The sequence below is a fragment of the Zea mays genome, chromosome 9, assembly GCF_902167145.1.
Source record: "Zea mays cultivar B73 chromosome 9, Zm-B73-REFERENCE-NAM-5.0, whole genome shotgun sequence".
Lineage (NCBI taxonomy): Eukaryota > Viridiplantae > Streptophyta > Magnoliopsida > Poales > Poaceae > Zea > Zea mays.
In genome coordinates this window covers 3900159-3922097 of record NC_050104.1, presented here as the reverse complement: position 1 = coordinate 3922097, position 21939 = coordinate 3900159, and the positions used below count along the sequence as shown (strand labels likewise).

The 21939-nt window shown below is 42.1% G+C and overlaps 3 protein-coding genes and 1 non-coding gene across 5 annotated transcripts; 2 read left to right on the top strand and 2 right to left on the bottom strand.

Annotated features, from left to right (window-relative positions):
• Positions 1-4849: 4849 nt before the first annotated feature.
• On the top strand, positions 4850-7279 carry LOC100280134 (nucleic acid binding protein). Its single transcript, NM_001153067.2, has 3 exons — positions 4850-5232; positions 5382-5549; positions 6663-7279. Exons 1-3 carry the CDS (start codon positions 4995-4997, stop codon positions 6890-6892), a joined length of 636 nt encoding a protein of 211 aa, NP_001146539.1. The 5' UTR covers positions 4850-4994; the 3' UTR covers positions 6893-7279.
• Positions 7280-7997: 718 nt separating this feature from the next.
• On the bottom strand, positions 7998-11999 carry LOC100383279 (DNA polymerase lambda (POLL)). 2 transcript variants are annotated; one of them, XR_002749185.2, is made up of 14 exons: positions 11808-11999; positions 11571-11720; positions 11037-11399; positions 10606-10699; positions 10402-10532; positions 10062-10124; positions 9808-9987; positions 9670-9723; positions 9329-9417; positions 9138-9253; positions 8957-9037; positions 8657-8724; positions 8480-8564; positions 7998-8410 (listed from the first exon to the last, which is right to left on the bottom strand). XR_002749185.2 is itself a non-coding variant. In NM_001350035.1 (14 exons), exons 1-14 carry the CDS (start codon positions 11916-11918, stop codon positions 8312-8314), a joined length of 1659 nt encoding a protein of 552 aa, NP_001336964.1. In that variant the 5' UTR covers positions 11919-11945; the 3' UTR covers positions 8042-8311. The 2 variants fall into 2 exon arrangements, 1 of the variants encoding a protein (NP_001336964.1); NM_001350035.1 differs by having other exon boundaries at positions 8042-8410; positions 9163-9253; positions 11808-11945.
• Positions 12000-18766: 6767 nt separating this feature from the next.
• Positions 18767-18844, top strand: TRNAQ-UUG (transfer RNA glutamine (anticodon UUG)). The gene has a single exon. It is a non-coding gene; the product is annotated as a tRNA-Gln (tRNA).
• Positions 18845-20610: 1766 nt separating this feature from the next.
• On the bottom strand, positions 20611-21723 carry LOC103637805 (DUF679 domain membrane protein 7). The gene has a single exon (XM_008660852.4). It carries the CDS (start codon positions 21605-21607, stop codon positions 20840-20842), a length of 768 nt encoding a protein of 255 aa, XP_008659074.1. The 5' UTR covers positions 21608-21723; the 3' UTR covers positions 20611-20839.
• Between the last annotated feature and the right edge of the window lie 216 nt (positions 21724-21939).

Sequence of the window (21939 nt, the reverse complement as noted above, 5' to 3'; positions counted from 1 at the left end):
ACCTGCATCCATCACCCTGACGTTGATGCGAGTGATGTAATAGCAAGCCCGGGGAGGCTCGCTCACTCGCCTTGTTTCGTACAGGGGGCAGATGTAGGTTCCTAGCGCATGCAGCACTTCTTGCAGCAGGTTGGGGAAGTGCCCCGTCTCGAACATTGATGTGTAATGTTCAACAACAGGACCGAACCCCATGAAGTTGTCCTGCTGGGCGTAGTCAGCTTCCTCGTGGACGTGTTCGTCTCCACCTTCGTCGACGTCATCATCCTCGTCATCGTCGTCTCCGGAGTCGTCGGGGTCGTTGCCTCCGGGTGCAGGTGCTTGGAAGGCTAGTGCAGACGATGCTGACGTCGATGACCCAGCTGCGAAGGCCAGGGACTCTGCCAACGGGGTAGGCGTCGGCAGCTGTTCCTCCGAGCTGTCCTCCAGGTTGACTACATTCTCCACTCGGATGGGAGGGAGATCCGCCGGAACTTCCTCGACTACCACTGGGTAGATCGGGATCTGCCGGGGCTGAGGGGCATAGCTGGTGCTGATGCGGGTAGTTTGGAGAGTGCGAACCATCTACAAGAGAAGTGTCAACTCAGTTGAATTTCAAAGAGGTAAGACTGATAAAGGAATTTATAGGAATGAAATTAGCAAGTTTTGAACAACTAGGCTTTCCATTTCTAACTAATCTAACGACCTAGGGTCAGCATAGCTTTGATACCACTTCTGTCACACCCAGTTCCAGGGGTAGAACCGAGCGCATACCATATGTGTGTCAGGATCCATTTCCACACATATGTTGACGTCACAAGTGTAATATATCAAAAGACAATGCAATAAAGGCATAAAGAGAGTATAATACTTTATTACATCATCTGAAACATTGTATCTTTAACAAGTATCACATCAAAGTAAAGCGGAAATAAACAACTGGGCAATCTCCCACAGGAAGATGACCGACGCATCGTTAGACTTAGAATTCATCGTCGTCGATAAAATCTCCATCAAAGTCTCCAGCATCACCCTCTGATCAAAATATTAGCAAGGGTGAGCTCACTTATGGTCGGGGCTCAGCAAGTGGGGTAAAAACTAATGCAGGTATAACAAGGTGAGGCTAAGGTTGAGCAGTAAGCATTTTAGTTGGTCAATGTTTTATTAACAACACCTGTCTTACTAATAAGTGTGAATCCCAAATATCCCATTTAAACAAAGGAATATGAGTATAACAAAAACACTTAAGTGAAATCACTTAAGCAAATTATTGGCAGATCATCGGATTTCAATTTAATTCAATCTTCAAGTTCAATTATCATGTGAGGAGTCCAGGTCGCTCATAACCAGAAGCACGGTTGATATATCAGTTTTATACTCTGCAGAGGTGGTACAACTTTACCCACAAGCCATGTATCCCATCTAGCCCGGGTTGATCGGACCCTTAAACACTGCCGAGGTGAATGGCTAGGGATCCATTATGAGGCTTTCACAAAATACACTTAATACGAAGCAACCCGCTAAGGTTTCTAAAGACGATGGTGGTGGCCCCCTGGGTGAGGTACCTTAGCCAAGAATACGTCTCCATGTTAACGTGGGCTGCCAGCACCTACCGCTCCCCCTCTTTCCCATATTTCAGGTAAGGTTGCCAGGCACTAAGCATATAAAGCTAATTAACAAAGCCAGAGCCATGATAGCACTCGTGGTTGCACTTTTATCCTGAGTGGTCACTCCATGTTCCAATTAATTTGAAATAAAGTTATATTAACCATCGGGTTAATGTCATAATTGCCAATTAAATTCTTGGAACATTAATACCAATTAATGAGTGACATTAGAAATCATTAAGTTGAGCGGTAGCACAAATTTTGCACAGCTTAATAATTTTCCCAGGTTAAACAAGGAATACATGTAGTAAATCTAGGAAATCCTTAATTAGGTAAACCCATCAAATTATGCAACATATCAAAAAGTAAACATTATTATATGCAATGAGTAGGTACAAATAGAATATGCAGAGAGAGAATCCACTTGCCTTGCTCAAGCGAGTCCTGCGGATCGTGTTCGAACGAGTTCGGTTCGTCTACCGCACAGTCGGCTTCTAATAGAGTCGCATAGCGTACATACAAAAATAAAACATACACCAATAAATAAACATGCACCATTTCATAAATATACACCAATACATCATTAAACACACATTAACATATCGCACTAATCACATCATTAATTCAATTATAGCTATTATTGTGAGTCCTAAATGGTGAATTTATGGGTGGGTACAATAAATATAATTTTAACTAATATTTTAACATCATCAATAAAATTAAATGATAATTATCGTCTTTAATACTAATAAATAAATTAATATCTTTTATTATTTCTAACTCAAATTATTTAGTATAGCAAAATGAATTTAACATTCTAAAATCCCTATAAACTATTAATTGAACATTTCCAACACAAGCGAGGTTATTTTGACAAAAACTAGTACTCTAATAATTTTAGTGCTAAGCATGTTTATTTGACTAGCAAAAATCTATTTTCCATCCTACTAATGATATTTTCTCCTTTCTTTATAAAAAGAAAATGTTAATAAAATAGTTAACTAAATCATCTAGAATTCCTATGTTAATCATACATGAGTTCTATATCATTTTCTAAATCCATTAAAATGCACCTATAACTATAATTCTCCAAGTAGTTTCCAAAATTCGTGGTAACCAAATTTAACTACAAAAATTCCCATCTCTTGTTTTTTTATCACCAACGTGTGACTACTAAATTTTGTCATATTTCTCTAAACCAAAATTCAACGCCACGACTAACATGAAATATAACGGTGCACTAATAATCGTATATCTCTAACAAATTCCATAACGCACACATATACATAAATCGTGAATCACATGTGTTCATATTACAACAAATAAAATATACAACTCATGAATCAAATCAAAAAGTACTTTTATAAAACACACAAAATAATTTGGTTTGTCTTCAACCTTGGGTTCGTGCGTGTGACGGGGATGAATCGACGAGTTTCGGCCGGATGGAGAAGAGCAGGGGCTTGACTACGGACGGCGGATGGCGTAGCTCCGGCGAACTCCACGGGCTCCGGTGGTGACGAACTCCGGCGAACTTCGGCGACGAACGGCGAGTGAGAGAGTGCGAGGAATGGGAGAGAGCTCGGGTAGGGAGGATGGGAGAGAGGCTCTGCTGCCTTTTATAGAGAGAGGGAGGGAAGAAGAAGAGTCTGCCAGGGAGAGCTTCAATAGGGCGTCGGCTGTCTTCAAGTGCCATAGATGCGTCGGTTTCCAAAGAAAAGAAACAAGTGCCTTGAACTCCATAACGCAGGGAGAATAATGGTCGCGATTGAAGCTCCATTACTGCCGTGGGTGAACGAACGGGGCAGGAGCTCGCTCCCTGGCGCGGTTCGGTCGGCTGCCTGGCTTGCTGGCGCGGGAAGGTCGAGGCTCGTCTGCACGCTCGGTGCAGAGGCGGCTGGGCAGCGGCTCACGCGAGCGTGAGAGAGAGCAGAGAGGAGAGAGAGAGTTAGGGGAGAGAGAGAACAGAGGAGGGAGAGGAGAGTAGTAGAGGCTGGTGGCGGCGGCTTGGCTGGTGAGCAGGCGTGCGCGTTAGAGGCTAAGGTTTGGGGATGGGCCCCTAGTGGGCTGGCTGGTGAAGTTTGTTTTTTTTCTTCTTCTTTTTAATTGCGAAATACCTTTTTATATAGCTCAAAAATTCATAAAAAATGCACCAAAACTATTTATAAATAACATATTTATTTTTAGACTAATAATTGTTATATTATTTAATTATTATATTATTTACTAGGTTTTTCTTTAAAAAGGAATTGATAATAAACATCCGATAATCAATCAAGCGCATGCAAAGAAAACGATGAAAATGCAAATAAATAATTAATCACTTAAAAATTATTACCGTATTTACTAAATTTATTATTTTTAGTTGATGGTTTTTGTGGTGCTACAATTTGCAAAAAAAAACCTAGACATCCAGCTCGCTGATGAAGAGAGAAAAATGTGAGAAATTGTAGGGGCCAATGGGCTATCCTATCTAGCAGCTCTTTTGCCCGAATCTTGAGGGTTGCTGTCTATGGAGTTTGTAGTGATGGTTTCTATTTTTTATGGATCCTTTTTGTATGCATGTTTCTGGTCTTCATAAAGAGTACCTTGTATTTTTTCGGTCTTCTCTAAGGCCTTGTTACATTTTTTTCTTAATATATAAAAACATGTGTTTTTTCTGTATTTTTCGAGAAACAAATTTTTTTAACAAAAACTGATGTGGCACTGAAGTGACTATAGATTGAAGATAAATGTTGTTATTGAAGTGTTGCAATAGATAAGAGCTAATGCTAGCAGATAAAGTCTGATGAATAACAATGTGATGGTAGATATAGCCTGAAAAGATAAAACCAGCCTTATAATTCCTTTTTTATGGACACTTCAAACTAACTCTACGTGAGTAATACTACCTCTATTTTTTTACTGGACCTCGATAGTTTAAATGTATATAAAAAACGTTAAATAAAAACTAGAAGGGGATACTTATCTACTTTATGTATGTGCGTTCTTGATTTCCGTGATAGTCTTTGTAGATTTTTGGGTCTATTTTAGACCTTGTTTTATTTTTTTAAATATATATGATGCACAATTTTTTTGAGATTTTTTTTGGGGAATTTGCACCACTTTTCTCATTTTGTGATCAAAAGTTTCCATTTAAGACCGTGGTTTGTTTTGCGTAAGGAAATGTTATCGCTCTTTTTTGTTATGAAAAGAATCATTGATAATTTGAAATCATTATTAGTTCCCATGCTTTATCTTTCTCAGACTATACATTAAGAAAAAACATCGACTGGTTTTTTTTTTCTGAATTGTGATGATAGGCGGGCAGCGCTGAGAAACGGAAGAGGACACGAAGCAGAAGCAAAGAAAAAAAGTAAAACCAAGAACCGCCGCCTCGCCGTTCGAGAGAAGGGAAGAGGGGGGAAAAAGATGCTCGCCAGAACCATCGGAGGCGCCGTCCGAACCCGCCTCGCGCCGTCCCTCGCGAGCCTTCTCTGCCGCGGCTACGCGTCCCCCGCCTCCTCCGCCGACGACCTTGTCATCGACGAGGACCCGCCGCGCGCCGCCTCGACGTCCGTTGCCGCCACCACCGTGGCGGCCACCGTGCCGACCCTCCTGCAGCCGCGGGTGCTCATCTACGACGGCGTCTGTCACCTCTGCCACCGCGGTGAGTGGAACAGCGACACCCTGCTCTGGGGTTTTCTCAAGGGATCATTTCGTTGTCTTCACAATTGGGCGAACGATTGATGTGCACTCCGATTGTTGGATCCGTGATGCTCTCGTGACCGAGAAATTGTTCTCGCCTTTGCAATGCAGGGGTGAAGTGGGTGATTAGGACGGATAAGCACGCCAAGATCAAGTTCTGCTGCGTGCAGTCCAAGGCCGCCGAGCCATACCTGAGGCTGGTGGGCATGGACAGGGAGGATGTGCTGCGGCGTGTCCTCTTTGTCGAGGGCCCCGAGGCCTATTACGAGGGCTCTACGGGTTAGTTACTACACTCCTGATCGGATCAAGAAGTTATCGGTCACTTGTGTGCTATGAACAGACTAAACGTTGTGATGCTGGGGTGGTGTGCAATGCATGCTAGTAGTAAGAATGCTAACAGCAGCTAGTTAGCAACTATGAGCTATTTGGATTACCATTCTTCTGTTTTACTTTAGTTTCATGACACCATCTTGGAGGATATTTCAGCTCTTGAGTTACATGTCCGTAGGATGCTGTGCCAATGTGACATCTCTCATGATTTATGAATCGTGGGCGGATCACCTTTTGCTTCTTGTTGATGCTTATGATTTGGGTCAGCTGCAGGATTCATCATTAACAACCATTGTGAAGGATAGTAATGTAGCAAGCCTTACCATGTTCAGTGGACTAACTTGATCTACAGTTTGCTCTGTCTCATGTTGCCCATCCTACTATCTCTCTCATCATGCATTCCTTACCAATGAATAAATGATGTACCAGTTGTAGTTGTTAGGGCATCTTCAAGAGACTAGCTAAATAGCTTGTCAAGCTAAATTTTAGCTACTTAATAGCAAAATAGCTATTCAACAGACTAGCCATTTAACTTGCCAAGCTATCCAGCTCTCTAAATTGACTCCCTCGATAGCCAAATTTGGCTAGCAAATCTCGCTAGCCAAGCTAACTTGTATGTTGGAGAGTCTGTTAGATTGAAATGTTATATATAGAGTTTAATCTTTATGGAAAGATAAATAAAGAGTCAAATAGAGAGTCAAAAATAAAGAGTCTCTTGGAGATGCTCTTACTGCCCTCCTGCAAAAAATTAGAAGGTTCGCTTCATTTTCTATTGTAGTTTCATTGCCCCTTGATGATTCAGTAGTAGAAAGTATTGAACTGCATGTGAATGACAAGCCAAACTTTGATATCTTGACACTGTGATAATAGTGACTTTAAACTGTTAGAGGGTTTCTTTGTAGGAATACCCATTTAGCGAGATAAAAAAGGAGAAGACAGTATTTTTTTTCCGTGTTGTGCATATTTTTGAACTGTCTCATGTTTCATCGCGACTGTTTCTCTTGGTGATGTTAAATTTATCTCTAATGATATAGTGCTAACATGTTCATGTTTCGGTTTCAGCTGCGCTGAAAGTCGCATCGTACCTGCCTCCTCCTTACTCGGTCCTGAGTTCCTTGCTGATCGTCCCCACCCCACTGCGGGATGCGGTCTATGATTACATTGCGAAGAACCGCTATGACTGGTTTGGCAAAGATGATGAGTGCATTGTCACCAAGGACAAGGAAATTCTGGAGCGCTTCATTGACCGGGAGGAAATGCTTGGTGGCGGTCCCAGCAATAGCTTCTTTTGATTGCATTTTTTGGCTGTGTTGATGTCCACACTTATACTGTAGGGAAGCGGTGTAAATAATCTTCGCATCCATCCAGGTACTCTGCAGATAGTTTTCTTAACTCCTAGAACTTCTGCATTCCACATTAACGACAATGCCGTCGATCACCCGCAGGGTTTCTCAGATCATGTTGGTTCCGATTTGATTGCAAAACGTGAGCTAATTGATGTCTAAGATTAGAATTTTGTAATATGGGTTGGTCGTCGGTGTAAGGCATAGGCATGAAGGTTACAGGTGCCTTGATATGACATCATTTCTTTTCGTACACCTGCTGTGTCGTGTATGGGGTACTCCTATTTCGTTCAAATAACTGCAGTACTAAATACTATGCTGAGTTGCCGCTCTTATGATTTTCTTTGCGCTGATATTTGCATACGCATATTCATTTGATACAGAGGAACTTCAGCACAGGCTGAGGTCGTTTGCACAATTTGTATAATCCATGTTTCCTGTAAAGGCATGTTTCCTTTCCATGCCAAACTTGGTAGTCGACCGAATTTTGCAAACATTTGATTTGTGTTCTAAACTCTGGTAAAAATTTCTTCTAATACCAGTACGTGTTTATTTCTTGCCAATGTTCGGCCAAGTCATTAGGTGGCCAAAACCGTGACCGAACTTCGGTAAGATTCGGTAGGGAAATTGCCCCTAAATCGCTTAGGCTACATGATTGCTTAAGCGTTTTACATAACTGGTTGATCATTATATGAATGATAAATAGGTCATCAGATAAAGTTTAGGACGACTTACAGTTTGTTTGGTTGAGATGCTTCAAAATGCTAGAAGCAAATGATTTGCTTCACATAGTTGCGCATGAACTCAGCTGCTAGCTCAACAAATCATTGTACTCACTAAGAAGACAAAAGGTTTTACTGACAGAATGCTTCTTAGGGGGTGTTTGTTTGGGATTATAATCTACCCAGATTATATAATCCAATAATTTTTGAACTAACTCTTAGTTCAAAAATTATTGGATTATATAATCTGGGTAGATTATAATCCCAAACAAACACCCACTTAGCATGCTTTCAACAAGGTTGGGACTTGGGAGAAGCATAGAAAGCGAAGCTGAACAAAAACTGCCTACTAGTGACAGCACAAAAAGGGGAAGTATGAACAACAATCAGTACAAAAGGCTGTTAGTACCCAGAAAGTCGAGGTAGGTTAAAGATACAGGTAACATATATAACTAACTGTACAAAACACATTCTCTAGATGAACGTTCAAAAACAGCTAGGGCCTAATTTGGAAGCAAGAGGGAGGCAACCCTAGGAATGAGAAGTCCTATAAGGAGAACTAAATGGCTTATCCAAATGACATCCCCATGGATTGCTTACCTAGTAAAGGTTGGGATCCCTAGGGGTTTGAGTTTCCAAACAAGCCCTAAAGGTTGCGCTCATGTGGTTCCAGCCAAGGGAATCCAAGCGTCTCAAACACATCCTTCTCGGTGTGACAGTTAACTATGGCGTCTGATCTGCCAGCCTGTAAAAAATTTATAACAAATCAAACCAAACTGTAGAAAAGGGTGCAGCTAGATATGAATAAACGTACATGCTTTCCACCACTGCCGCGTGTAGCTAGGTATAATCCAGTATCGTCAAGTACATATCCTTTGGATTCTGCTAGTAGCCTAAATCTGCATGATCTGTTGAGTTTAGATCCAAGGGAAGGAGGAATTTTTCGTCCGGTGACGTCAGAATAAGAAAAAGGGTAGATTTTGAGTTATACCGCCGATTTAGTACATCATTTCCAGTCCATGCAAGCAGACCACATGCATATCTGTTCCTCGGGTACACCTGTTGATACACAATAAGTCAGTTTTATAATCCAGAAACTGGTAGTGTCAGGCTTGTGCATTCACCATTCAGTGTCAGCAGCAATACCAAAACAGCGTTTGTTTGTTACAACAGTAACTAAAAAGATCATGATAGTTAATGTAATTACTACATATAATAAGAGGACCAAAATACTGTCCCTACTTTTCAAGAGCAACATAACTGACGATGCATATTGGAAACCTCCATGTACCTTTAAGTCGATGCGGTGCCGCAGCTCACGCCCAGGGTATGTGCAAAGACCAAAGTATGTGTCAACCCCGCTATCAGTCCCCTGCATTGAATTTCAACCATTTCAGAACTCACAAAAAATTTGATTCTCAGGATCTTGCTATCACAGGAACTGCTAGAGCACTAAAGAAGTCACAGCTCACCAGTTGATGGTGTTTAACAACTTACATCAACACTGTGTATGCTAAAGATAAGATCCTCCCTCAAAAAGTTAATTTCCTTCAGCCGTTGAACAAACTTGGATAAAAATCCTACATGGCTGAAGGAAAACTGTAACGGTTTATGCAAACATTTATTTACATACCAGCAAAGTTTCAAAATCTTTTAGGTTTACCTTTCTCCATCAGGATGAGTTATAATAATATCCATGTCACCACAAGATGCTTTACCGCGTCTATATGATCCTCCACAAACAATTGTTACCTACAAACACAAAATAACGTGCACAAAAAAGTTCAATGGTAACTACAAATCATACTTTCAACACTATGCAACAATCAGAATAGTAGATAACTGTACTGAATCGATGTGAAAGCATTTCAATTCAACTGGTAAAGAAACACCTAGAAGGTTTGCAATGGATACAGCATTGACATATGCTTCAATATTGGCATTTAAACTACTTTTGTGTGCTAGAGAATACAGTAGTTCTCCAAAATGGTCTATGTAACTCACCCCAGGCAAGATATCAGTCCCAACATCTTGTAAAAGTTTCTCCATCTCGCTAACCTAGATATTTGAAGCAATATGTATCATATGCAAGATCCATATAAGCTAGTAACAAATACACACATAATTATATGAACTACATACGTCATGTCGGGGTATTCTTTGCTTGATATCATCAAAAAACTTTAATCCAATCCTCTGTGCATTTGTAAGTGACTCATCTCTCTGTAGATCATCAAGAGTACGGTGTCCCTTCTCATATAACTTGAGCGCAGTTGCAGGACCAACTCCCCAAACTTCACCGAATAAACTGATCGTTCGTACCTTCAAAGTGAATTATGTTGATATTGAAAAAGGTAGCTGAACATGTCTAAATCATGAACAACTTTGTACGTTACCTTTTCATCATTCTCAAAGTGTTCCAGCTTGGAAAGTTTTCCAGTGGTGACTATTTCATTTATCTGCACACAGAGATTGTTGGATTTAGTTGAGGTCATGGGCACTACAAGTCTAATTATAAATGTAAGACTCCTACTGTTTCTGGGAATTGTAGTAGTTTACATAGTAATGAAAACAATGTACGGCATCCAGTGGTGCTTTGCTACTATTTTGAACAATATAAATAGGCAAAGGTCTTTATCAGAACACAAAGATGTCACGTCTTTTATTAGAACCAGAAGTTGCAATATGGTTGCTGAGTGACACACAAGACACTGAAAAAAAACGATACATACATACATGGTCTTTCAAAGATTTCCCGATAGTAGGGAGACCTTTAACTTGATCAGCACTTTCGATTTTGAATGGCAATTTCTCAATCACCGGTATGGCCTTGTAATAACTAAATGATCTTCTGTCATCTCCCAGGGCTTCATGAGGAAATATGATGTGTTAAAGCAATCAATTAATGTATGAGATTATGAGACAATTTAGTGCACTTACCCCTATATATATCGATAAGCCTTCCAAAAATTTTGGTGATGTTCTTGTTCAAGTCTGCTGGAGCATATATGCTGGGTCCTCCAGAAGAGGCTTCCTGATCATATACAATTCATGAATTAGCACTCAAATATAAACATAGAAAATAAAGATGAGATTATGACTTATGACACAGCTTTCTTCCAATAGTACAGTTAAGCCCTCTTGCAAGAATGTACACTTTCTTGCAAAAAAGAATATTTGAGAAGCCCTTACGATATCATATTGAAGTTGTGAAAGTGAGGTCTAAATTCATTAAGAATGAACATATGTGTGCTTTTGTTCACATTCACATTATCTGGTATGGACACAAGAAATGTGAAGGATGACATGAGAAAACACTGTAGTTCATAATAAAAGATGGAATACTAGTTTTTCAGATCACGTTTATATACCTCTATGCCAAATGTACCATGCGAACCTATGGTGTCCTTGGAATCTGCTGAGCTACTTTGGCTACTTGCATACTGGTTAGGCTGCTTCCCCGCACTTGATCCTTCAACCACATGTGCACTTGCACCTGGAGGCCCTCCAGCTGCTAGTTCCTTCTCCCTATCCCCTCCACTAATTATCTGGTGGTCCCCAGGATACTCAGACGACATTTTGGTCCTTTTAGAGGGCCGTGACGCAACTAGATTTCCAGTGCAAACCGCATTCTTTGGCTTAAATTCCTTTTCGTAATTGATTGCAAAGTTGTGGATGGGCAGCCTCTCCCCAGACTTGAGGCACTCCTCAATCCATTCGAAGGACACCACACTCTGCAATAAAATGTCCAATCCATAAAATGACAATTTGCCATGACAACACGAAGCCTCCACAGTTAAAGGAGATAACCAAATACACATGGCAGCACACACGCAGCAGCTTGCGCAGTTGCGCGCAGGAATAGGGCTTGTACGCAATGGGAGGGGGAATCGAGCAGCGATTACCCCGCGGAAGCGGTGGAGCCAAGCGGCGTCAAGCTCCCGGAGTAGCGCCTTGGCGTCCATGGCCAACACGTGGTTGACCCCCGCCAGCTCGCCCTTCGTGGGCTTCTCCACGACTCGGCCCCCCATCTGCACCAGCCTCTGCTTCCACACCTGCATCGACCATCCCCCAAATGCCTAAGCGCACAATAACGACTCGAGGCGCCAACGAGAGGGGGGTGGGGGAAGACAGAGCGCGACCACGAGGCGGCGAGCCTGGACGCCGTTGGGAACGATGAAAGCGGAGACGCCGCGGAATATGCCATCAGGGTCCGACTTCGCCGCCGCGGCAGGCTTCCGCTTCGGCGCCATCAGAAACCCCTCCCGCTTTGTCCCCTTGCGGGCCGGGCTCACGGCGTCGTTGGGGTTTTGAGTTTCTCCTGTTCCGCTGCGAGACTGCCACCAACTTCTTTCCTTTTTGGTTTTCCTTCAGTTGTTCCGGGCCAGTGGCGGGCCCAGGATTTCAAGGATGGGTATTCAAAATTGATAGAAGTAAAAAAATGGTATATATATATGGGTGTAATCGGATCGAATACAGACGGATATCAATGAAATCATATTTGTTTTCATATTTTTAGTCGGATTCGAATTCGGATACGGATAGCTTCGAATACGAATACAAATACGGATGTTCTCGAATACAAATACGGATAGTCGTGGATCGAATATGGAGCTAATCGGACACGGATAGCGTCGGTAATGAATATTTTTGTCGGATATCGTGTAAGACACCATTCCACACATATCATAGTTGTAATCATTTAGCCCCTCCTTTAGTCCAAACATTTTTGAGGATTATATGTGCACATATGCTACACCTCCATAAAAATCCATGAATTTCTAAGGCTATTTTGAGTATTATTAATTTCTTTATGTAGAAAATCATTAAAATACAACTAAATTCATAAAATATTGAGAACTATGATATGTGGTTTCACGTGTTATTATGATATGTGGTTTCACTTATTATTATGGTGGTTGTAATCATTACGGGTTTCACAAATAAGTGGAAATGAAATGAAATAATTGGTGACATCTTGTGGTTTTTATGGTTCAAACATTTTTGAGGATGCTATATGGACATATGTTACTCATACGCTAAATTTCGTGAATTTCTGAGACTACTTATATATTATTAATTTCTTTTTGCAGAAAATCATCAAAATGCATTTAAATCCATAAAATATTATAGTATCGACCAAAAATTTATAAATAAGTTATCAAGACTAATAAACATTCCATAAGAAGATAACCTCAAGTCCCTACATGAATATGAGAAAGTGAAGTAAAGGTTATGTTGAAACTTGGATACTTAAACTGATTTCACGAGTAACTCACACAAGTGTAAGAAAATGAAAAGAATTACTGGCATCTTATTGACTTTATGGCCCAAACATTTTTGAGGATGCTATATGGGCATATATTGCTCCTCCGTCAAATTTCATGATTTTTTGAGACTATTTGTGTATTATTATAATTTTTTCTACAGAAAATTATCAAAATGCATTTAAATTCATAAAATATTCCACTATCGACCGAAAATTGCAAATATGTTACCAGGAACAATAAACATTATGTAAGAACATAACCTCAAATCCCCATATGAAAATGATAAAGTGAAGTATTGATTATGTTGAAACTTGGATATTTAGGGCGATTCCACATGTAACTATCCGAATATCTGAAATCTGAAATCTGGTAAGATATCTGGGTAGATGTCCGGATATCCGAAATATGAAATCCGGATAGTTATCCGAGAAGATATCCGGATATCCGAAATCCGACGGATATCAGTCATATCATATCCGTATCCGATATCCGAACTGTACTATCCGAATTCGAATCCGAAATCCGAAAATTCTGCGGATATCCGAAAAAACTATCCAATCGAATAATTAGCCTATTCGGACGGTCGGATGGTCGGATAATATCCGTACCGTTTACACCCCTATATATATAATACCATATAAAGTCTAACTATTCGATATATATAATACCGTAATATATTACATAGGAACAACCAACAAGTTTATATCATACATATAATATCTAACAAACAAAATCAAGTTTTAGATGGGCATAAAATTGATCAAAAAATAAAATTCTTCAATGCCAGTGATAAGAGCCAATATTTGAAATATATAAAGGATAATAAATATCTAAATGATAAGGAAGCTTACATTATAAGACAAGTTTTCGATCCTTCATATTTTGAAAACGAGCGATGATGTCTTTATCCTTGGCTTGCAAGAAGAATTCTCTTTCAATAAATGTAACCAAACAACCATTCAAGAATTCTTGTCCCATCTTATTTCTTAGCTTGCTTTTGATGTGGTTCATTGAAGAAAAGACCCTCTCAACACCAGCAGTTGCAACAGGAAGAACTAATACCAACTTCAGAAGCTTGTAAACATATCATACCGTAGAGTCATTTGTGTTTTCACAAACATCATAGACAACTCTGCTAGACTTCTCAAATTTTTGAAATTGTCATCTCTCTTCATATTTTCAATGTATCGATTCAATTGAAAAGGAAGTTGGTTCATTTCTTCAAACTCAAAGTCATGAGGATAAAACCCAGCAAGTCTTACCAACTTCTCTTGATTAAATGCAGCAAAAGAATTGATAGGATTGAAACATGCCATACATCTAAGCAACTCTGTGTTTACCTCATCAAATCTGCTATTAAGTTCCATAAGTTGCCTATCAATGACACCCAAAAACATGCTCTATGTTAGGAGATCTCAATCCTGGATCATGCTCTATGTTATATGTGCTCTCATCATTTCCTTCATCACTGGATTTAGATTCAGAATCTGAAATTGCAAAATCACCAATCTCACTCTCTGGCTCAAGTGGTACTGAAGTAGCCCCACTTCCGCTTGCATATTTAGGCCGACCTTCATAGACCACCAACTGCATTTGACTCTCTTTGGTTGTGGACATAGGATCCGTATTGCCCTGAGTCTGCTCTTGGGTTTTCTTTTTGTTAGCAGCTCTTTGCAAAAAATCTTTCAAATCAACGATAGGTCCTTTCTTCCTCTTCATATTTTCTTTCTTTCTTTCCGTTTTCTCCCACAGTTACAATACCAATCACTGCATATAAAAACAACAGTTTCAGTCACTAGTTTAGTCAAATAGATAAACCAAGCAGCAGCTGTGGCGCTCTGGCAGTGGCAAATCAAACAGCAGCACATCAATTAGATAAAAATATGGCAGCACATCAGTAGCACAACAAGATTAAAAATATGGCAGTATCACAATATGCCAATATGGCGTATACCAGTACGAGATTCGGAGATTACCAGATGACAGAAGTCCAGAACTCCAGAACAGAAGATGGACATCAGGACGTGCTGGCGCTTGGCGAGTGGCGGGCTACGGGCGTCGCGTCGGGCGAGAGGCGCCGGCGTGCGGTTGCGCGCAGCGGCCAGCGGCCAGCGGCGGCAGGCCGCAGGCAAAGGCGAGTCGTGAGTCCGTCAGCCCGTCAGGGGCGTTGCGGCGTGCGGCTAGAAACGTGGTGTCGTGGTGGGCTCAGCCTCCCCTCAACGTTCCAGCAGGAGCTAGCCAGCTAGCAGCTAGGGCGTGGTGGGCTGGTGGCCGCAAGCCGCATGGGCTGTCTGCTGTCGGGGCGCACGCACGGCTGGGCCAAAATGCCTTCCACCGGCCCAAACAAGTGAATATTGTTTTGTTTTTTGTTTTTCATAAATACACATGTATTGTACACTATATATACTGATTTTTTTTTGCAAAAAACTTGGGTATTCATTTGAATACCCATGAATAAGTGTGGGCCCGCCCCTGTTCCGGGCAGTGGCCTCCCGTCAAAGAAAAAACTTCGACCTTCTCTATAAATTTATTTAAAAAGTAGTGTATTTATAACCAAAATAATCGAGATATTGTTATGGACTACAATAAGATTGGATCTCTGGAGAGCAAACTATTGGTACAAGAACGTTGTAGCCACGACTGGGTAAGAAGAATGTTCTCTTCTAATTCTTGTTTCATTTGACTCATACAATGGTGTCGCTAACCAACTATTCTGATATGATCTAATCCTCGGCAATGTTCACAAGCTACAACGTGAATATTGTCCATGCCATCATGGGCCTCCATGACAAATATAATAGCATGACTAACTTTTTTTCTCATGTTCACTCACGGTGAAGTAAACATTTGGTGTTTCTTTCTTGAGCACATCAGTGAACAACGATAACTAGTTGATCATGTTGATGTCGTTATTCGATCCTGCAACCCAAGAATCATGTCAAATCTAGAAGTCATACAAAGCAACTAAATCGAGCATAAGAGTTGGGAATCTCGTGCCCCCTTGTAAACTATGCTTTCCATCTAATAGGATAGTTCTTTCACTTTCAATACATTTAATATATACTTTTTATTATAAAGGAAATCCCCTCTCCTCATATCCTTAGGTAAAAGTCACCTAAGATCGTCAATTATATTTCTCGTCAAAACATGAAATAACACCCCTATAGAAATAATCAAGACATTTTAAGAACGAGTTTTCCCCTATTTTGATATACTCATAAATACAGTCAACAATGCTGCCGTAGGTGAGCATGTGTAGAACATTGGTGCATATTTTGGGGTAAAGATCGTAGCGGTTAAGTGCATTGGTTACAAGAGTGAAGTAGGAGAAATTCTCACCCCTGAGATTTGAAGAAAGATACTACTAGGCATATGATATCTTTAATGAAAGTAGAGCGAATGGTAGACACACGAGTAGTTGAAGTAGTCTTGCATCAACCGGTCATAGACGACATTACGATCCTAGTTGATATAACTCTGATGCTATGTCATCTGTCTCCTCCTCATTGAAGACATAGAGGCAAGCTTTATCGCCACATCCATCATAGTTTGATGCAGCATATCGAGTACCTCGTTCAGTCATCTCAATGTTTGAGCTCGAGAAAGATATGTCGATAATAATTTAGTGGAGTAAAAATAGAGGTGGCAATGGGGAATTCTTCAGCAGGTTTGGACACCCCATAGGCCCATACCTATCCCCATGAAGCTATATCTATCTCCATCCCCATACCCATCATGGGTATAAGATTCGTCCCATATACATCCCCATTCGGTTATCGATCCCCAATGGGTTCCCATCCTCGACAAGAAAAATATGATCACATTATATTTTATATGACATTAATAACCACATGACGCCCAACAACATATGACATTAATAACCACACGATTCCCAACAATAATACATCATGAATGAATCTGACATGCAAGAAAAACATTGTTTAACCATGCAAAACAGCAAAAACAAAGTGATGTGTTTGGGTTGTGTGGATGGGTGCTAAGAAGGGTTGGGAGAGGTAGCATTGGTTGTTAGGTTTTATTGACTATTGGGCTACACACCTAATTTACTGGATGAATTTTACCCACATGTGTCCCACCCGGTTTTAGGGGCGAACCCGAATGCATATATGTGTGATAGGATCCATTTTCCACACATATGTTTACATCATAAGTGTAATATATCAAAAGACGATGCATAAAGGTGTAAAAGAAAATATAATAACTTTATTACATCATCCATTCTCAAGAGTCTTAAATAGTATCATAATCAAAGTACAGCAGAAACATCATAGGCTATCTCCTACAGGAAGATGACCGGAGCGTCATGTGACGCCCGGTTTCTGTAGGCAGTGGTAGCACGCAAGGGCGCGCGACGCCTGTCTTGTACGTGGGTCCCGCCTGTCAGCGGTGGGGGGAGAACGACTGGCGCGGCTATGGTACTGGCCGACCGGGCCCTGCACTAGTTGCAACGTGGGCCGACGGGAGGAGTGGGGTGGGCCGGTATGGTGAGCTTTGGGCCTAGATGGCGCTTTTATCCTTTTTTCTTTTCTTTTTGTCTATTTCTTTCTCCCATTTTTAGCTTTTGAATTCCATTTCAAGTTTAGTTTGACTTTCCAACTCCCTAACCAAATGCAACACACATAAAATACCAGCATGATGCATAATTTTTAATTTACTTTATTTTATCACTTATTAGATAATCTAATCACTTGAACTTGATGGTTTTATTTGTGCTAAGCAAGAACATCCACCAAATATAATTTTATAACCCCTTTCTTTTTGTTCAACAAGAATTTGGGTATTACAGTAACGTGGAACATTTGGAAAGAACGGAATCGAAGAATATTCAAACAAAGTTCGCTTTCTTCAATCCAGGTGACGGGGTGTGTTAAGGAGAACCTATCGCTCTTTAGGGGTGCAAACAGTTATGTGAGATCGTAATAGGGTTGTTCTTTCCGGAACTCCCTTCTATTGTACATTAATTTTCTCCTCTTAATGAAAGGCAGAGCTCCTGTCATTTCGTCCAAAAAAAAAAGAAATAAACTATCAAACTTTAATGTTATGAAAGATGATTAGAAACAACCTTTAAATATGTATGTAAATCATTGACATATAATGTTATAAAAGATAATATAAAGTGCTCCCAAAATTTACATCAAGATCATCCAACACTATAATTATAAAATGGACAGTTGCGCAAAATTTGCATGTGACGGAATTCCTTTTTGATCCGTAATAAAAGCAAGATTTGTGGCTAGCACGAGACCAGCGCGGCAGCGCCTTGACTCCTTCCTCGCCGCGCGCGCGCGCGCCGCCGTCTACCCCCGGCGTCTCAGGAGAGGCGGCAGGGTCGTCGCAGGTCACGATTGAAGGACGCGTGCGTGCGTGTACCGATCGAGTTTTCTCCGGTCCAAGCCTCCTGCACTGGGCGGGGTCGCGTCCTCGCGAGGATGGTGGGCGGCCACACGCGCACGCGCACGTTGGTGGACTAGTTACCACTAGCAGTTACTACGGTTGGACCGATGAATCCGAGAAAGCTTGAGTCCTCGCAGGGTGCGTGTCCACCGAATTTTTTATATTTTAGCCATTTTTTAGAAAAAAAATCACGTTCAGACCTTAAAAAATTTTAATGCCATTTTTGGACCCTTTGCTCGGCGCCATAGCCTATGGCGCCGAGGTAACACAGCTCGGCGCCATAGGCTATGGCGCCGAGGTACGTGCTGCGTTGGCACAACCTGGACGCGTGGCGTCGACGTGGCAGCGAGCTCGGCGCCACAGATCTTGGCGCCGAGCTCGGTTGTGTTATTAACATATTTGTTGGATACATAAGCACAAAGTCCATCTAGCTCAGTTGGTAGAGCACAAGGCTTTGAACCCTGTGGTCGTGGGTTCAAGCCCCATATTTTGTATTCAGATTTATTTTTTTGTTTATATCGCTGGTGTGTCCGTCTAAATTTATTTCTCACCCAGATTTTTTTATCTTTATCACTACTTATTTTTTTAAATTATTAAATGGGCTTTGTGCAGTTTTCAAGTGTTCTGTGCAAGTAGAGATAAATACTTGTCCTGGGACATACTTCACTCCTGGATTCCTTTTTTTTAAAACTTCTCCTGTCCATGCGGAGGGCCGGCAGCCGCGGCCTGGCAGGGAGATCCCGAAAATTCTTTCGCGTGATTCCTCAAACGAAAAGGAAATAAAAAAAATATCCATGTCTCCTGAATGGCTGGTGGTCGCTTGGAGATCGCTCGACGCTTGACAGCCAACGGCCATCGCTTTTAAACTTGTTTCGGCCGGAGGTAACTGGACAGCAGCGAGCGGCAACGGCGGCGTCTCCTTTTCGCCGGTCAAATATCGGAGGACAAGTATTTATCTATACTTGCACAAAACATTTGGTAAATGCACAAAGCCCATTCAATAATTTAAAAAATGAGTAGTGATAAAGATAAAAAAATGTGGGTGAGAAATAAATTTAGACGGACACACGAGCGATATAAACAAAAAAATAAATCTAAATGCAAACTGTGGGACTTGAACCCATGACCTCAGGGTTCAAAGCCTTAGACTCAACCAGCTATGCTAGATGGACTTTGTGCTTATGTATCCAACAAATATGTTGATAACACAACCGAGCTCGGCGCCAAGATCTGTGGCGCCGAGCTCGCTGCCACGTCGACGCCACGCGTCCGGGTTGTGCCAACGCAGCACGTACCTCGGCGCCATAGCCTATGGCGCCGAGCTGTGTTACCTCGGCGCCATAGGCTATGGCGCCGAGCAAAGAGTCCAAAAATGACATTAAAATTTTTTAAGGTCTGAACGTGATTTTTTTTCCAAAAAATGGCTAAAATACAAAAAAATTCGGCGTGTCCACCACACTTGGATCCCGGGAGCCCGGCAGGCTCCTAGTCAGCGGAACCGATCGATATGATGCCGACGTTGGGCATTGGATTGCGCGAACCTGCACGGAAACAACGAAGCCCCTCAAAAAATCCGATTTTTTTTGTCCTTTTCAATTTGGCTGCATTGTTCCGTCTCAACTCTCAAGTCACGGTTTCCTACTGTTTTTCGATTAGTAGTTGCACGCACTGGTGGCTTCCTATTTTGTGGTCAGCTACTCATAGCAAGTATAATATGAATGGCTATGAATGGCTGTAAGGTAGGCTAAATGCTTATGTGCAGGAAAGAGATGAGAAGAGAGAAGCGGGTTATAAACTTACAACGGACTTAAACACAGAAACCAAAAAAATTTGTGAGATAGATAAGTTCGTAAAGAGCTAAATATTTTATAAGTGAGTAGGTTGTAATGGTTCTTAGACTGACTCCAATAGAGCGTGGAAAATATGAAAGGTGGAACTTTATATAACACTGTGAATTTTTTTTGAAATAAGAGACGAGAAGCCTTACATCCCACTGTTGGTTGTATTATTAAACTTGCTCCTAATTGTCTTCGCTTGAACTTTTGAATTTCTTAGCTTTCTACACTTTATATAAAACCTCACAACAACACAAGAAGCGAAACATTGTGAAGCGCACTGCATGTTCTCTTAATGCGAGGATGCCAACACGTCGTCATGAATCATAATGAGGTTGCACCAACGGTTTATTAATTTCTTCGGAAGATAATTTATTATCCTGTAGCCGAAAAAAGGGTGCAGATCCACACCAGAGTACGACACGTAAAATTGATCCACTGATACCACTTAGACCATATTTCTCATCATCCTACTACATTTTTTGAATGATGCACAGTAGTATTTTCCAAACATGTATTTATGAATGAACGAAAAGAATCACACATCAAATTAACATGCATCTATTACCTAGCTACTACATACAAGTATGAACCCTAGCTTAATTTCCTGCAAAACATGTATTCTAAATTCTGAATTGCATCCGAACCGGCTAGCTAGACCGTATGCTGGTGGCTTTTGGTGGGGAGTAGTACTGGTGTCGTTGCATCGTCGTCATCCGATGCCTTTTGGTGCGGGGTGGTGTCGCTGTACCCGATGCCCTTCCTGGTGGTAGGGAAGATCAAGAACACGAAGCTGGACAGGAACGCGGTCCCGAGCGGGAGGTTCTTGAGGAGCTCGCTGGTGTTGGCGCCGGCGTGGGGGAAGAAGCAGCGCTGCAGGCCGACGTCGCTGAACGCCACGGTGAGGAAGACGACGGCGGCGAAGATGGCGTGCACGTAGTCGAGCGGGCGGAGCCGCAGCCTCCGGAGCTGGCCGGGCGCCCACTGCAGACCCTCCTCCTGGCCGGACAGGTTGAACACGTTGAACCCGCGCGGCGTGGCCACGCCGTAGTACAGCCTGCCGTCGGTCCCCACGACGCTGTCCGTGAAGGAGAGCAGGAGGGAGAGCCCCGCCAGGACGCCCACCAGCGCCGCCGTCAGCCACTGGTTCGACGCCGTGCAGTCCACGCCGTGCCTCGTGAAGGACGGCGACAGCGCCTGGTACGCCAGCACCGTGCCCGTCGGCAGCAGCTGCGCCAGGTTCGCCGCGCTCGTCATCACCTTGTCCGCCATTGTCCCGCCGGAGCCTGCTGTTGCCGCCATCGCCGGCACACGGTTGTCGGCGTCGGCTCCGACGACCTTATTGGGCGTCGTCTGCGGTGCTGTGGCGGCGTTGGCCCGCGGCGAAGACATCTGGATCACGGTCTGAGGAGACGATGCCATCGCTATAGCTTGCTAGCTAGCTAGCTAGTGAATATGTCCGGGGTCTCTGCTGCTAATCTCAATGTGATAATGAATTCGTGTACGGGTAGTGTAGCTTGCTTAAATAGGACATTATCAATTAATCACCGTGGAATAATTCCAATGCAAGGTTAGCTACCGCGCGCGCGTTGATTTTTTCTACTAGAAAGGTCTTGTTGCTGCGAACACACGACACACGGGCTCTCTACATAGATGCATGGACTTCAACTGCGCAAGCATGGTCATCCACTCACCATCACTTGCTAGTACGTCACGATTTTTCCAACCATCCTGCTACGTGGAATTCTCCAGAT

Excerpts from the sequence above, each read along its gene's own strand:
- LOC103637805 (XM_008660852.4), bottom strand. The coding sequence starts at position 21,607 with ATGGCATCGTCTCCTCAGACCGTGATCCAGATGTCTTCGCCGCGGGCC.
- LOC100280134 (NM_001153067.2), top strand. The coding sequence starts at position 4,995 with ATGCTCGCCAGAACCATCGGAGGCGCCGTCCGAACCCGCCTCGCGCCG. Across the intron at positions 5,233-5,381 it reads CTGTCACCTCTGCCACCGCG|GGGTGAAGTGGGTGATTAGG; the intron begins GTGAGTGGAACA and ends TTTGCAATGCAG. Across the intron at positions 5,550-6,662 it reads CTATTACGAGGGCTCTACGG|CTGCGCTGAAAGTCGCATCG; the intron begins GTTAGTTACTAC and ends TTTCGGTTTCAG.
- LOC100383279 (NM_001350035.1), bottom strand. The coding sequence starts at position 11,918 with ATGGCGCCGAAGCGGAAGCCTGCCGCGGCGGCGAAGTCGGACCCTGAT. Across the intron at positions 11,721-11,807 it reads TCCAGGCTCGCCGCCTCGTG|GTGTGGAAGCAGAGGCTGGT; the intron begins GTCGCGCTCTGT and ends TGGTCGATGCAG. Across the intron at positions 8,725-8,956 it reads GGCACCGCATCGACTTAAAG|GTGTACCCGAGGAACAGATA; the intron begins GTACATGGAGGT and ends GTGTATCAACAG.